We start from the raw sequence: 17,267 nt of genomic DNA on the forward strand, positions 1-17,267 counted from the left end.
CATCTACCAAATTTTCATTACACACTGGGCAAATGAAGTGAGTTTAATAAAGCTGCTGGCCAGGGAGGGAACTTTGCTGAACACTTCATACTGACAAATTGTGACTATTTTTAGTAAACTGTCCATGGTGATAGCATACAACACTTACAGGCATAATGGTTTTCATATGTGCAAGAAGACTTAAAGCAGGTATTTTCACATCCCCAACTAAGCAGCCTTCAACAAAGAGATTCTCTGTATATTTGCTTTACTACGAGAGAGAGGAATGAGGTTTTTTCTTGTGTTTTTCATCTGCTGGTCTCTGTATTACCACAATGCTGTACAGTCTGTCCCTCTAGAGTTACAAAGGCTCTGTCAAAATCACTTCCAAATGCCCAATCCACAATGCATATAATTCTTATGGCATGGAGTTAGCAGAAATAAAACCAACATTTGGTGATCTCTGCTGCTTCTTTGCACTGAGATCCATTTACCCCACTGCATTCATCTGGCAGGACAGAAACACTCAGCATCAGTAATGGCAAGCTGTTGGCACGTCTAACTCTGGTGCTGAAAGAGACCTGGGCTGGCCCCAATGAAATTGAGTTCCACTGCCAGCTTTGAAAAGGCATCAGGATCTGCTGCTGCTATTGGCACATTCCTGTCTGAGGGAAAAGAGAGAGAAGGAACCACTTGGAACTATAAAAACCTCCATCTATTCAAGTTCCCACTCCTCACTAGTCCATGGAGAGCTTTCCTTTCAGGCTCTGCAGGGCAGACACTTTTCTGCTGGCTGGGTTTCTAAAGCACAGCAATTCTCATCCAGCACTGGGGCTCTGGAAAATGCCAGTACCACCAAGGAACAGAAAACAAAGAATAAATTCCTCTTTTTTTTTTTTTGGCTTTATCCAAACTCTGTAGTATAAAGCAAGTTTTGCCAGCATAATTCAAACCTCCCCTTGGCTTACAGACTGACACCAACACAGTGTGAATTCACACCAACACTGCTGAATCTCTGTAAAAACTCTAACTGCAGAGAGGTATGCAAGTTATTAGCAATTACCCAAATTACACAGGCACTCTACAGAACACATCTCTCCTTCGGGAGTGATCCCAAGAAAACAATCTCCAGTTCCATGCTGCTCCCTGCACCAGGTGATCCCATTCCATTGGAACCTCTCTCCTTGTGCAAGTGTGAACTGGCCTAGTGACCCTGAACCTGATTCCTCAATAGACTCAAACATTATCCTCAAGCATTGTTCTGGCCCTGGTTTTCATTCCTCCTGGAGGCTTTCAGGTTTTTAATCTGAAAAAAAACCCAAAACTTGTTGGACTACAGCATCCAGGGAAGACTCAAACTTGTATTAAACTCAGCAGGAAAATTCACAATTTAAAAGCAATTGCAGTCTCCATATCAAGTTTCCTGAATCACAGAGTACATCTGGTTCCTCCACTGCAATGACTCTTGCTCAGATGATAATATCACTGCTCCACTAGCAGAGAAACCACATTACATTCTGAGAGGGTGATGCAAGACCACTGCACCTTTAAGAGAATTAATGGATTTAGGCACTAACAAAGAAAGAATGCACAGTCACTTAATTTAAAACCACAATATACTCCCGGTGAATTAGAATAACAGAAATTTGAGCACAGTTCCTTGCTAAGCTCAGTCTGATGTGGTTTTGTGATGCTAAACACATTATTGCAGTGGTAATAACAGATCACTGGGCTTGTTTTAAAGATGTACCAGGTGAGCAGTTTGCTGAGGCATTTGCTGAAGCAGTTGACTTTGGGGAAGCAGCCAGGGTGCATCAGGTTTTCAGCAGGGAATATGCTCAAGCTCAGCCCCCTCTCAGGAAATGATATACACTACCCAAAGTTTTCATAGCCACACAGATATAGCTGGATTGTGGTTTCCAACAAAATTATTCTTAGAATTACTTTAAAGAAATGAAGCAAAAGTGCAGTGGGAGGTGTAACACCAGCATAATACTTTTTTGAAAGAGATCCCACTTGTTCAGGCTCGCCATCCCTTCTCTTCATGCTCAAGCTTGCACTATGTTAACCCCAACAACTTTCTGCATAGAAAAGGCTCTCCTAAACACAAGTCCTTCAAAAGCAAGCCCTGTGTCATGCCAGGCAGGAACTATGGGCACTGCTGAGTCAGGAAGTCTCATGTAACATCAGCACATCTGGGCACACCATATCAACACCTAGGGCAGTTGTGTCCAGCAACAAGACAGACTCAGAACCACCTGTCCCTGACCCAGCACACAGGTAAACTGAGGACAGGATGTAGGGCAAGAAGAACCTCAGTTCCAACTTCCCCAGAACACAAGAGGTCCCTTCCTTGTCCCCTAACATTTCAGTCCTACTCTTTCTTCTCCTGAAACCTCACTAATGCTTTGCAAAGCTCCTTCCCAGCTTTCAGAAACAGAAGATACCTACATTTTATGTGTAGGGACTGCAGACAGACTCAAACCAAGCACTGATCCTTGCTGTCACCATCACAAGGATAGAAATGGACAATGGAGCTTAACTCCACAACTCCATGGGCACCCTGACATTTAGCCTTTCCTTATCCCTCTCACTGTTACTTTTAGCCTTACCTTGTTGTTGACCTTGCTCTCAGTTTCCACAGCTACATTCCAGTAACAAGTTGCCATTCCTCAACTATGTTCTTGGGTGACCAGCTTGCAAATAACTCCAGCTCACTAGTTAAAGGTTTGAAGAAGGACCAAAGATTGATTTCCTACCTTGATCAGCTCCTTGAACTTGGGGTCTTCTTTTGAGTTAGGATCGATCATAGTGCGTTCCTCATTCTCCTCTGTTCAAGTAAAGAGGGGAAACCTTAGTGAGATCCACTTCAAATGTGCACTGCTGAAACTGCAACAACTCCACACCATTAAGGGGCTCATCAGCTGACTGAGAAATGGCAGTGCCTACTCATCCTCTCAGCCAGGGGATGTCCGATGACCCCAGTGTCAGGCAGTTTTAGAGACACACAGAATGACAGCACAGCCCCACTTCCCTAAACCAGGATTGTCTCCCCTGACCTTCCCCTGCTCTAGCCCTGCCCTGCGCAGAATGCTTCAGGAAAATCCCTGTCCTGATGTGGGGCACATTCATAGTAACACACCAAAAACCACGATGAACTACTTTTCTCCTTCTCCTCAGTTTGAATTTAACTTCTAATTGAAAACACCTGTCCCAAATTGAAGCACCTGGAAGAGTGAGCTTAATGCACTACATGCAGCGCAGCTGCTGAGATTTGGGCTGAGAGTTTTTGTCTCCACCCTCTGGTTCCCCAAAACTTGGTCACACATGTGCTCCTAAGTGCAGGAACTCCTCAACCTCTGATTAAGCTTATGAAATAAAATTACCCCACTTTGTATCAGCTGTGCTGGTGCATGGGGGAAGAACATAAAATAGATTTCACAGGTGTAAAGTCTTCCATTTCTTCTGCTGATGAGATGTGTGAGAAGTGCTAATGGCCAGAAGGCAGGCCATATACAATCCAATTTTCCTATTGATTTTTCAATTCTTTCTTCCTATCAGGACAACAAAGTTTTGGTATCACCCTTGGTCAGACCATTGTCACATTGCTCAGTGAACCCCTAAAACCTGGCAGTGACCAGCCTACAGTGACTTCCCACTGCAGAGCCAGACCTCATTGCTGTCAGATGGGAAACATGACACATCCTGGTCATGAGACTGACTACACAGTATTTAGTAACCAGTATCTGACTGGTTACCTTAGACCTCACCCACAGATTCTGGGGTCAGTGTTTTCCAGGGATCTTCATTTTTATCAAAAAAATAAGACTGTGCTACCTAAACACACTTGAAAAATTTTCACAAACCAATGAATAAAATATCAATTATTTTGCTGCCTTTTTTCCCACCCTGTTCCTTCACTTCCCCATTACTGCCTAGGGTGAGTCAGGCAGTCCATCATAAGGAAGTGACACCCACTACACACCCAAAACACTAACCCTGAACAGGACTTGACCCATAATAGAACATGATTTACCACAAAACTCGTGGTGATCGTGTCTTTGCAGGACAGGCCTTCAGCAGAAGTTCTGCATCTTCTAAAGACATACCCAGCTTTGGTGGTATCCAGAATAAATCATTGGAGACACTCCTGGTCCAGACATATCAACTCAGAGCAAACAACACTTCACCGACATCTTAGGAAAAAGTACTTTGCATTTCCTAGTACTCTCCTAATCAGAAAATCCAAATTAATAATACCTTCTCAGTTTAATTCACTATTTTATTATTTATCCTGATGTCTGATTTACTCTTTCATAATTAGCTTGCTTCAACTAATTGCATAGATTGAGAGATATGTGGCCAGGAAAGACAAAAGTGGTTTATTTCAACAAGTTTTAACACTTTTTGCTATTAAATTATGCTGTTTCTCTTGTAGGGACTCAGAGTGAGGGAATGGGGATGGACATGGGAGAGAGTCCATAAACTACCTTGCTTGGCACTGCTCTTCAAACTCCATTTAGCCTTTTTAATTTCTAGTCTACAAGTAATATGCAACCTTTTTCAATTGTGACTTCCAATCCTCTCAGTTCCAACTGGACAATCTACATTCAGCACTGAAGCAATGATGTGGGGGCCACAGTGGCCCCTTTCACAAACCATCCCTGCAGCATGAAATTTTACCTAATAGTGTGTCTTCTGGATGGATGTCCACAGTGCTTGGGTTCATTGGTGCATTGATGGCATTTTTACCTTCTTCTTGGAGGTCACTCACTGGATAGAAGAAAAAAAAAACAGAAAGAGGGTAATAAATGCAGAGTTGGTGTATACGTAGGGGTTGGGGCTGGCGTTCATAATAACAGACAACATCTGGTAGATCCATTTTAGAACAGGACCACAGTTTATGGCATGAAGAACTGCAGCCACAGTGGAAAATAAAATCCAAGTAACATCCTTTTACAGCTTCCTATTAAACAGAGCTACTACAGAAGTGGCTGGAAACTTTTAAAAAGAAAACCAATTCTGTGGTAAGAACAAGCTTGGAGTGCTTGTTTCTCCAGAAGGAAGGTGTGAGCTTTGCCTGCAGGACAGGCCCAGCCTAGAGCAGATATCAAACTGTAAAAACAAATCCCTTTTCTTACAGCACAACCACTCATCACCCCCCTGTCCAGCTGCAGAACATGCAACTTGCTACTGGCCTTGTTAAATCCTCAGAGAATCTCAGGCAAACCCAGCAAATTAAGATGAAAATGTATTTAATTCCAGTGTTGCCACTTGATAAAATAGATGTGCCATGATCTGGTGAACATAAATTGGAATTTTTCTACTTCCAGCTGTCCTAAACTTACAACTCTCATTGGCAAGCTCAGTAAAGCACGCCTCATAAATAAAATGAATGTTAAAATACTTCCCTGCATCCTGCCATTAGGAGGGAACTAAACTTGAGGACAAACACTGAATAGTTCTTCAGTATTTTCCCAGAGCTTGTCAGTAAGAAAAGAAAAGCACCAGCATTGCTGTAACACTTTCACATTCTCCAAGGCACATCTCCCCTTAAACTCAGATGACATTGATTACAAGGCATGAAAGCACAACAGCCCTGTACTTTCAGTGACAGTTCTGTGTAAGCATGAACTAAAATGACTTGTGGCAGCATTTGTGGTAGTGCAGTCTCCTTTGGGAAGGGTCCTACACTCTTTTCAGGAAAAAGCAAGGACTTTGAGATAAATAAGGTTTGCTAGGCAAAATTTTCTCAGGAAAGAAAAGGATGAACAGTTAAATAATGGTCACAGTGTCCCTGCAAGCTCTCCCCTTCAAGAGCAGCCGTTATTCCCCTTTCCCACTGGAAAAACATTCCACAGGCTTGACATTAGCATGTAGTCTGTGAAGGTTACAAAACCCTGCATCAGGACTTGCTGTTTTTCTGCCCCATAGAAGCGGAAAAGACAGAGATCCTACTGCCACAGAGAAGGACAGGGAAGAAGAATACACTACAATCCCCACTCCTTCCCTCACAGAAAATTGAAACAGGTGCTTAAAACAAGTTCTCACATTTCTTAATTGCAGTCTCAAGAGGTTACTTAATTCTGGTTCACAGCATGGTACTGATCACCACTAAAATCCTCGTTATGGAGTGCAAGCAACAAGCCCCAACCTTGTATTTTGAGACCTGAAGGTTTATGCCCCATGGTTCCCCACTGCAAACAGGACACAACGTCTTCAGGCCGAGATTTTTTCTCCTGAATAAAGATGCTGGTACAGAAATTCTTAAGTTCCCCTTTTCAGCATTCCTTCTCATTTTCTTGAAAAAGTCCACAAACAAAAAAGTCAGGGAGCAAGAAGGCTTCATACAACAGATCAAACCCGCTCTAACAACATGCCTTACCCAGCCCTTTTTGCATTATTCCCAACTGGAACTTTCTCACCCCAACAACTCCTACATTGTGATGCCGCCAAGAGGCATAAGACAATTCACGCGAAAACTGAGGTTTGATTTTTAAAACCCTTCTAGGACTATAAATGTCCAAATTTCAATTAAGTCAGACTTATTTAGGAACTACCAGCCTTATTTCTAGATGTAGCACTCTTCATTATCACAGCAATGCTGTCATTCTGGGAATGCCAAGTGTTCAGTGAGTTCAGGGCATCACTGTTCCCAGTGCTTTGCCAATGCAGAGAGCTGCTAAGTTCCTCTAGGCAGTGAATGCATGGCACAGTGTATGTATATGAAAAAAAAATGATGCATACATTTCAAGCCAGAATACTTCTAAATGCAGCTAAACTACATTTATTCCCAGAAGTTCAAGTAAGGTGATGCACTTACTCTTTTATTTTAATATAAAAATTACCTTTACTCTTCCTAACAAAAATTACCTAGTTTCCGAGCAATTTACTAAAATGGAAGAAAACATTAATGCAAATTTGTGTATTAAGCCCCCATCCCTCACAAAAACCTTCATACTTGTCTTCAGACCTTGTGCAGCTGTGCCAGATCTCATGGGACCAAAACATCTCTCTCACCTCTGCCAGCAGAAAGCTTCCCAAAGCTGCATCCCAGGGAGAGCCCGGCACACTAGGTCCTAATGAAGAGATTCCTGCCACAGAGGAAGCATTTCCTACCTCCTTTTTTGCGCCTCCTGCACAGCAGCCCGGCCATCCTGGCCCCAGTAGCAAGGACAGGTCACACACAGAGCCCATGGGGTGTCTGAATGCTGACGGAGTGGCAGCAACTGGATACAGCACTGCCACCTCCAGACTGCCAAACGCCCCTAATTTGGGCACGGTGACACGGGAGCAGGCACTAAGATCAGCTCCCAGCTGCCAGGGACAGGGGCCAGGAGGGCGGACACAGCACTTGGCTGTGGTCCCAGCCAGGAATCCCTCTCTGTCCCAAGAGAGCCCAGCACCTGCCTCAGCCCAGCCTGGCTGCCTAAGGGCAGGCACCTAGGGATGCTGTTTGCTGGGCATGGAGCTTCCCAAGCAAGTCACCTGCACCTTCTGGTGAAGGCACAGCTGGGTTTCCACAGCTGGCCCCAAGGGACACACAGGTTCCCAGAGGCAATGTGCAGACAGGCACCCGCACTCAGGAACACGAATTTTCCAGGGCACTCCCCACACGTGCAGCACTCCAGAAGCCTTTCACGCTGCACTGGGACAATGCTGAGGACTTTCTCCCTGCTCACTGCCCCCCAGTATTCACTTATCACTGCTGAGCAAAGAAACAGAAGCAGGAAAGGAAACAGAGCCACAATGCTGGAAAGAAAACAGAACCCACAAATGAGCAAGCCGAGGCAGTTATAATCAGGATGGAGCAACAGGTACATTTCTGAGAACCCAACAGGTATTTTAATGCAAATGTACACCAAAGAATGCCTTTCAGGCCATGCCTTCACAAACCCAAAGGTACTGTAGAAGATTATGGATATTAAAAGATTGGCAAGTACCAGCAGCAGTGACTTTGCTGGGAGGCTTATACCAGAGCTGTCATGCAAGAGGCAGTGACTGGAGAGCAGAGCTGTGCTTGCACAACAAGTTACAGTCATGACAGGTCCCACATGAGGTATTACTGCTCCTTGCCTGCCCAGTCACAGGGCTCCTTTTCCTCTTCCCTTCCCCACAGGGAACAGCTTCCCCTGTGGTGATGGCAGAGGTGTTTTGCTCCCTACCCAATGCTGGTGTAAAACACCTTTCTCTAAAGCCTGATCATTCCATTTCAGAGACCAGTCACAGCAAACATGCAGCATGAAGGGGTAGGACATTGAGAAGAGGCTGAAGGAGCACAGCTTAATCCAGGCTGGCTTTCAGCAGAAACCCTGTGTTTTCCCCTTAACTAGAAATTTAAATTCACATGAAAAGGTCACTGCTCTACTGGTCCCCAGGAAAGCAGCAAGGGTTCCTGGCAGCCCTGCAATATTTTGACAATCTCCTGGCAGTGTCAGCAGTCAACATGATTAAGTCACACTGGAAGCTGTGCTGGCCTTTCAAACAAATAAATAGAATGATCAGATCACACACACACAAACACACGGAACAGAGCACTAGATCTGTAAGCCAGGCAGGCTGTCTCAGACATGGGATTACAGACAAGCTGCACACAGCAAAACCAATTAGCTACAGAAAGCTGGAAATGCCACCAGAGCTGTCAAGGATTTCTCAAAAGCCAGGAGATGGCCTTTAAATTTAGCAGGAACACTACAAAAAGATGTCCCAGCTTTCTCCTTTTTAAAAGAAAGTCAACTGACATCAACAGCTTTCTACCTTCACTCTTAATTTTAGTGTAATTTCAAACGGTATCAGCAACAGCACAGGTCACTTCAGTCTTCACCATTCACAGCCTTGTTATTAAAAATCTGACCACAAGCCTCTGCATCTTACAAAAACAGATGGAAAATGCTACTTAATTTTAGCTCTGGTTATTTCTGACTGCAAGGCTGAATCCCACCCTGCAGAAAGCAGCAGCTGTTGTGACACTGATCCCAGAGTCCCCGTGCTTCTCTTTGCATTCAGCCAGTGCCCAGCTGGCTCAGCAGTGCTGCCTGACCACAACTTTTACATGATGCACTTTCATCTCGTGATTCAATCCTAACTTTGGAAGCTATCAGGCTGCTTTTGAGGTCCTTGGACGATGACAGTCCTTGCAAATGATCTGTCCAGGGAACTTTGTCCTCCTCTCTGGTGGGAGCAGCACACAGACAGCAAACTTGCAATGCCCAGGTAGCTCAAACTGCACAAGGAAGTTTGAGCTACCTGGAAGTTTGAGCTCCCTTCCTGCCCCCAAGCTCTTACCCCTCCCCAAGTTTCCTCCTTCTCACCAGAGACGAAACTGACCCAGCTGCACTTTTTCAGACAGCAGCTCACCTGCCTGCATTCATGTCCTTATAGTCCAGATCAGCACGTGCAAAATAGAAAGCCTATATCAGGACCGTGCTTGGCCCTTTCAGAGCAGCGACACGACCCTCATTCACTCACATCTCAGAGGAGAACGTGGATACAGGGCAAATCCCCCTGGTTAAGCAGCAAAAAAGATCAGGTATCAGCTGGAGCTCCTGCTTTCCATGGGGGAGGTCAGACCAGAAGGCAACAAGTCCCTGAACACTCTGCAGTGCCAACCTCTTAACTTGCTCCCCTGTCTATCACAGACTAACACAGGCAGCCATGCCCACAACTACATTTCCACCTGACAGCTAAAACTTTTACAAAAAGTTGTCTCAAAACCTGCAAGCTTTCTAGGCCCACTTAACAAAAGGCAGTTTTGCTAAATCTCACATTTTCTATGAAAAGCTGATAAACTGAAAGGTTTCAGAACCAGGCCCAAACATGCTGCTACACTGCACTCTTTTCTAGAGACAAATCACACACAGCTCAGACTACTGATCACTGCACATTTACAAAAGGCGCTGAGATCTTTTCATAGAGGCTGCAGGAGAAAGACAAAGCAGCCATTAACTATAACAGAGAATTAATAATCCCAGGCAGATCAAAGGCAAAGACTTGACCAAATCCACATAAAGGCACTGTATCAAGGGACTGCATTCAAAGCAGAACTGTGGTAAAAAAGCAGATTACTTAAATGCCTCAGCAGGCAAGGCACTTGCAATGGCCAGACTCTGGTACATGAAGAAATGGAAAGGTATAAAAGAAAAGGGAAAAGCAAAAGCCAAAGGCAACTTTTAGGAAAGGGCTGTAATAATGCTTTTTGTTTAGTTGCAAAGATCAGGCCACACTTGCTTAAGTGCATGTGTTAAAATTTACACAGGTAAGTCTTTCTGCGACTGCCAAAGAAAGATCTCCCCTTTATTTCTGCCAAAGGTAAAACACGTATCTGCCATGGTAACAGCATATTCAACACTTGTGCCAGCTGGGAATATTCATAAGAAATTTGGGCTTTCTTTTGTTTGCGAGGGTGAAATACTGCTTTTGTATTTTCACAAATAAGGAAGTTCCTTTCTTTCTAGGGAGTTGTCTGGGGGGTGTCTGTGGAAAGAGGATTTCCATTTTTTGGTGGTGTTATGTTGCTGTCTTCATCAGGCAGGGATCCCTTATGGCAAAGAGGCACTCAGAATTCATCTTGAGCCCTACCTGCCACTCACCCCTTCCTTTTGCAGACATTACTGGTTCCAGAAGCCACAGTATATCACACAGGGGAAACTGTGTGTCTGAAAACTAGCCAGATAAGAAAGAGAAAGAAAATATAAAGTTAATTTTCACTGTGTAGACACACAAACATTAATGCTGGGCAAAATTAATTAAAAGAGCCAACCAAAAAAAAAAAAACAACCAAACAAAAAAATAACCAAAACCAACCAAAAAACAAACAAACAAACAAACAAACAAACAAGCAAGCCCACTCCAGCCCCAGACAGCAGAAATACCAGTGCGGACAAGAATGGTGTTTTAAAGTATTTGTAAAGTTACACTTCAAAAGAGAATAATATATGGATACCCTCAAGGATGCAGAGCAGATACCTCCTACACTCCAGGACATGCACTTGCTTTGTCCTGAATAGATTGCTTCAATCCCAAAGTTTTTTGACTGGCAAAAGCCAGGCAAGAATTAAAGCTGAAGAAAACCCTAAAAACAGCCAGGGAAAGCTACACTCCTCCCCCTGCACCCAAGTTCTCCTTGAAAATGGGGAAAATGTACTCTTTCAGCCTCTCCCAGGTATAATTCCCTCCCAACACCGAAAGGGTCATTTCTCACAAATAAATGGTGGAGGGTTATGTTCTCCCAAGGACACTGCACGAGCACCAGAACAACTTCCAGCAGAAGGGGGGATATGGAGCCAAATCTGACATATGAGAGCAGAGGGAAAGAAGTCTGGTAAGAAAAGAAAAGGACTGAAAGAGATTTTGGTCTTGTGTCCACTCCCAGTAGAAAACCATCAAGGCATTTTCAATTTACTGCCATCCATTTTCAATGAAAAGCTGTGCTCTCCTAGGAAGTCCTTAGCACTCTCTCAGGCTTTGGTGTACCCCTACAACCAAAGCTGAAGGCCACAAGCAGCTGAAGAAACAGTACCTTCATGTCTAGGAACTCAGTCCAAGATCCCAAACGAAGCAGGTTGATTTCCACAAGATGCCAAGCAACAACAAGCCTCTTTTAGCCAAAAGCAACTTCAGAAACCAGAATCAACTCATTGCTTAAGGTATCCACATTTAATGGGTCCAGTGAAAGCAAGCCACCAAGGGAGAGACAGCAGAAGCTGTCAGAAGCAGAGCTAACAGGACTAGAATAGAGACACCCAACCCATTCATTCAACCCTTGTCTTCTGCAAGAAGAAATCTGATGAAATCTGGGAGAAGACAGCACTTCAGTTTACAGCCTCCTACAAGCTCTACCTCTGGATCCCACACCCACATCTAACCCTGCAAACTTTATCAAGCAGAACACTCAGCTTCAAAAAAAGTCATTACTGCAGCTCAGGCTAGCATGTTTTACAAGTGACCAGCTTTCCATTCCTCCTCCAACTTTCTTCCACCTCCTCCACATGGTTTGGCACTTCGTTTGTAGGTAGGTAAGTGAGTGAACCCCCCTTAGTTATCTGCCAAGCCAGTTTCACCTGCCTCAGCTTCCTGCTCTCCCCATATCCTTTGCACAGAGGAATGAAAAGGTCACCACTGCAAGTCATCTACTATGCAAATATGAGAACATTTTATGCTGTTTGTTCTTCTGGACATGCCAAGACAAGTACAGAGTAACAGACTCACTTCTAAAGGCACTGATGGCAGGTGAGCAGCAGCAAGGCTCCGTTTTCCACAGGACAGAGCTCAAAAGCCAAACTCCAGGGGAATGGAAAGGAGGCTACAGATATGACTTGCACTTCAAAAAAAGCAACTATTTTGCTCATGGAACATGATTCTACAGGAAGAACAAGCCAAGATAAATGGTTCTGCAGACCACAGAAAGTGCACATGCCTCACTGCTGCAGTTGCCCAAGTGTCACCCAAAAAGACAAGGAAAACCCTGAAAAACACTTACATGCAGCAACTCTACTTGCAACACACACATTGAGAGTTTGCTAGCAAATACCAGAGGACCAGTGGAGGGACAGACCATACTCCAAACTAGAAGCTTTACCCTAAACACTCAACACAGAGTTTTCAGTGTACCATCTCCCAAGGTTGCTCATGCCCAGCTCTACCTTTCCTGTGTCCTCCCTGCACTCAGGGCAGTAAAGCAGTGTACTAGAACTGAGATCAAAGATCTGTGTAAGTAAAAGCTACAAAATACAAGGGAGTTTTCTCACTGTTTTCCAGATATGTCATATGAGGGAAATTATTTTACTTCTTGCTTTGAGCAGCAGAGGAGCCTGTCAAGACAAGCACTTCAGTGAAAAGCACTACAGACCTCACAGTAAAAGCCTCAGAGCCCACAACCAGATAAAAGCCAGTCCATGAAGGGAAGGTACAGTGGAGATAGTGGCTGCCATAAAAGCATTTAGATGTTTTACTCTGCTGGGTTTAAGTCAGAAATAGCCCAAACATTTCCTAATGGAGCTGCTGAAGACTACATAGAAAGAGTGGGGCCCTCCAACTGACTTTGCAGTCCAGTCTCCCAAGCACAGCCCTCAAGGGATATCAAAATGCAATCATGAAACAAGAGCCAGCCAAAGAATCAAATAAAAACAAGTCCAAAGCACAAGAAAACATCACATTTCACAAAGTATCAAAAAGACCTGCCGCTATTTTTATTCATTTACTTAGTCAGCACATCAAAGTTTCATGGGATTTGCAGTTAGAGCTTTCTGTGGTCCCTTTCAAAGCCTTTCCACAGGTAACACCAGGCCCTATGAGCTAGAAAAGGTGGTGCTTCAGTGGTGCTGGACATCTTAAAGACTTTGAAGCTCAGTTACAGGTCGGTCCCAAACCAGGGAAGAGGACACATCCCAAAACATGAGACAAAGAGCTCATGCAATGCAGGTGTAGCCCAGAGGATCTTCTCCCTTGTCTTCTTGCATCTCTTCTTACTCTGTCCATGATTGCAATGGATATGGAACCTTTCACATTCCCCACAGAGAACCACCTGGCCAGCTGTGCTGCAGCATGCTAAACCACCCAACCCCCTGAAACAACAGTGCCCATCTCCTGTGCATTCAGCACAAGAGTGAAATTCCCCAGCTCAGACAGTTTCAAATTGTGTCTGCAGTCTTGGAGAAACTTCTTACCAACCACTGGATCAACAGCAAATGAAGCACTGCACTGAGGATACCTTCCGTCAAGATTCTGGGTAGTATGGCACCTATATCTAATGCCATTCACAGGAAGAAAAGTCCCTCACTAAAATTTCTTTTATCAGATGGAAACAAATATGTAACTTTTTCCCTCAAACATACAGCAGAGAGTGGACACTAAGGCCAGTCCCTCTCATCTTCCATTACCTTCTAACTCTTTCCTAAAATGGGACTCTCAAAAAACTCAGAAACAGAGAGAAACTCAGAAAATAGGACAACATAATCAGGGAAACCTTCCTTGGAAGGACCTAAAAGTTCAGGTTGAAGCTGGACTGTTGCTGCATTAGGTTAGGTCAGGCACAACAGCTTCTTCCCTTCCACATGCAAAAATAAAACCCAGCCACAGTTAGTGTGGTAGACAGCATCAGATCTGCTTCACAGGCAGCACATCTGGTTTGCTCCTGACACAGCAGGGCCATTTTGCAGCGTGACGTCCTGGATGCAATTAAAATCCAGTTTCCCAATGATATGGCTTCATTACACAAGCTTATTTAATTACCTAATTTCATTACCTGTCCTTCCAGTTGCAGAGAACTATGAGAGAGGTAGCAGGAAGAGCCAGCAGATCAATACCTGGCTTCAAGTCTGGTTAGGGTCTTGAATTTTCGATTTTTTTATCTTGGATTTTTTTGTCATGGATCAGTTTGCATGACACAAAGCCTGGTGGTCACACATGGGATACATCTGTCTCAAAGGGGGATAGAGTCTCTTGGGAGGCAGCTCTGAAGGGAAAATGGGTCCAGGAAGGCTGGACATTCTTCAGGAAAAGAGTTTATCACCTTGGAAGGAGGGCAGGAAACTCAGGACGACTACAATGATGGCATGAGGCTATGCAGGGAGAAAATTAAATTGGGTTAAGGCCCAACTAGAACTTTATCTGGTAAAGGACAATAAAAAATGTTTCTACAAATGCATCTGCAGCAAAAGGAGCGCTAAGGAAAATCCCACCTTTTACCGCATGCAATGGGGACACATAATGAGAAAGGCCGAGGAAAAGGCAGAGGTACAAATGCCTTCTCTGCCTCACCCTTTAACAACCAGACCGGTTGTTCTCCTTGTACCCAGCCCCTGAGCTGGAAGACAGGGCCAGGGAGCAGATCAAATCCTGGAATCAGTTTTGGACCTCTAATGGCAGAAAAGACACTGAGCATGTCCAGAGAAGGAAAAGGAGCTGAGGAAGGGTCTCAAGCACCAGGAGCAGCTGAGTGGGGGGCTCAGCCTGGAGAAGAGGAGGCTCAGGGGGGACCTTCTGGCTCTGCACAACTCCCTGACAGGAGGGGACAGCTGGGGGGGATTGGGCTCTGCTCCCAGGGAACAAATGATGAAGCAAAGAGGAAATGGCCTTAGGTTGAGCCAGAGGAGGTTCAGGTTGGATATGAGGAAAAATGTCTTCACTGAAAGGGCTGTCAAGTACTGGAACAGGCTCCCTAGGAAGTGTTGGGGTCATCATGCTGGAGGTACCTACAAGATTTGTAGGCACTTGGGGACATGATTTAGGGATGGACTTGGCAGTGCTGTGGGAACAATTGGACTTGATGATCTTGCAACTTAACTCCAGAATTCGAAGTAGAGCATCAAGATTCCAGACCAAATTCTGCAGAGTTACCATGCCTACTTTTCCAGTGGAACCAATTCACTGTAACAATACTGGGAGCCATACATGGAGAAGAAAGCAAACAGGAATCCTGAGGTACAATTTCATAACCCTGCTCCTGTGGGAGAATGTTAAGTGGGAAGTGCTAGTGGTTACTTTTTCCAATAATTTTTGAAGAAAATCCTGTCAGTTTTGCAAAGCCTCCAAATCCATCTGCTGGACTAGGCAAGCCAGAGAGTAAACAACACTATTCTATTTTAAAATGACAGAAGCGTCTACATCTGTTTAATGGCACCAATGCATGCATCTGCCAAACAGTCCTAGTGAACAACACTTTCTGAGGATTACACATTCTTCTATTTAAAGACACGAAAAGAGACACGATACCATGCCTCTATACAGACATCTCCTCATCCATCTCTGTCTCCTTCCTTACTCCAAATAAACTGTGTATGCAACCTTCCCACAGCTAATTAAAAATTAGCAGTAGGGCCATATGGCAGCTATAACGGAAAATACACTTTTTTTTTTCAGTGGATTTCATTATTATTCAACCACACAATGAAAGAAGTACTAAAGAAGGAACTGGGATTCCAGGAGCCAGAACAGTTTGCTTGTTTTATAACCAACATGCAGCAGACCTTGAAAAGAGTTTTTATAAAATCTGTATCTGATTGCCAGACAGGGGATTATAAAGAAACCTTTTTTGACCTGGAGAAACAATCATTGAGAGGCAGAACTGAATTCCCAGTTTTCTCACCACCAGAAAAGCCAAAATGAGATTCTCATCCCATGGCCTCCTCTCTCAGCCTAAGGCCTCTGGAGAGAGACAGGTCCACAGAGAGTGCAAGGAAACAAATCAGTGTACAGGATTTATAATTAGGAGCCCCATTGTTCCTCCAGGAGGAAGTGACAGTGATTTAAGGGCCTGGAGCCTACAGACCCACTGTTCCCAGTACGTGCTGCCAGGTGTGCCTGTTCTCTCCACATCTGGTTTTCAGAGCAAGGCTTCACTGGGTTCAAATTACAGAAGGCTGACAGCACGTGTTTTCCATCATCCTGTTCCAGCCAAACTAGACATACACAACAGAAGTCACGAATTTCAGGTCGCAGCTTTCTACTTGGCCATCAGAAGAGTACAAATTAGGAAATCTACACCTGAGCACAATATGCTTCACCCTGGAGAGATCACTTGGCCACTGGCCTACTAGCTGTGCTACACAGAGGTTTCTGTTCCCCCTTCCCATCAGTGCTGTGCCCACTCCCAAAGGCAAACAGGGTTTGCTTACACTCAGATGCTGGTTTAGACCCCCTGCCCACAGCCACTGAGCAGCCTGTCCTGAGCAGAGCTCCAGCATCCAGGTTCAGGAACTCCTCCTGAAGGCAGCCTGGCAGAAGCCCTGGATAAGCAGTGCTGTCCTACTGCTCACACTCCCCTTCATTCCCTTCCACTTCCATCCTCCTCACAACAATTCACACCTCCCTCAGCAGGGCACAACAGGTGATGCAGCCTATGACACCAACCAGAGACAAGTATGCTACAGCCACCACAGAATCACAGAATACCCTGAGATGGAAGGGACACACAAAGCATCAAAGTCTAACCCTGGCCCTGCACAGACCCCCCGACAATCCCACTCTGTGTTTCAGAGCGCTGTCCAAACACTCCTGGAGCTGTGGCAGCCTTGGGGCTGTGACCATTCCCTGGGGAGCCTGTTCAGTGCCCCACCACCCTCTGGAGGAAGAAAATTTCCTAAACTCCAACTGAACCCTTCCCTGACACAGCTCCAGCCGTTCCCTGGGTCCTGTCCCTGGTCACACGGAGCAGAGATCTGGGCCTGCCCCTCTGCTGCCCCTAAAGAGGAGATGTAGCCCCTGGTGAGCTCTGCCCTCAGTCTCCCCCATTTGAAAAGACCCAGTGCCCTCACCTGCTCCTCATACAGCTTCCCCTCAAGGCCCTGCAC

At 44.9% G+C, this 17,267-nt stretch overlaps 1 protein-coding gene across 2 annotated transcripts in view; it reads right to left on the reverse strand.

The window, feature by feature from the left end:
- Positions 1–7,184, reverse strand: part of PARVB (parvin beta) — a 34,501-nt gene extending 27,317 nt beyond the window's left edge. The window contains exons 1-3 of one of the 2 annotated variants that reach the window (XM_031061799.1): positions 7,099–7,184; positions 4,663–4,752; positions 2,739–2,809 (exon numbers count right to left, since the gene is read on the reverse strand). In XM_031061799.1, coding sequence (XP_030917659.1) covers positions 2,739–2,809; positions 4,663–4,752; positions 7,099–7,135 — 198 coding nt within the window. In that variant the 5' untranslated portion in view covers positions 7,136–7,184. Of the gene's footprint in view, positions 1–2,738; positions 2,810–4,662; positions 4,753–6,952; positions 6,976–7,098 lie in introns of those variants that run through there. The other variant, XM_005426859.3, reaches the window with a different exon arrangement.
- Between the last annotated feature and the right edge of the window lie 10,083 nt (positions 7,185–17,267).

The sequence above is a fragment of the Geospiza fortis genome, unplaced genomic scaffold, assembly GCF_000277835.1.
Source record: "Geospiza fortis unplaced genomic scaffold, GeoFor_1.0 scaffold164, whole genome shotgun sequence".
In the NCBI taxonomy this organism is placed as follows: Eukaryota; Metazoa; Chordata; class Aves; order Passeriformes; family Thraupidae; genus Geospiza; species Geospiza fortis.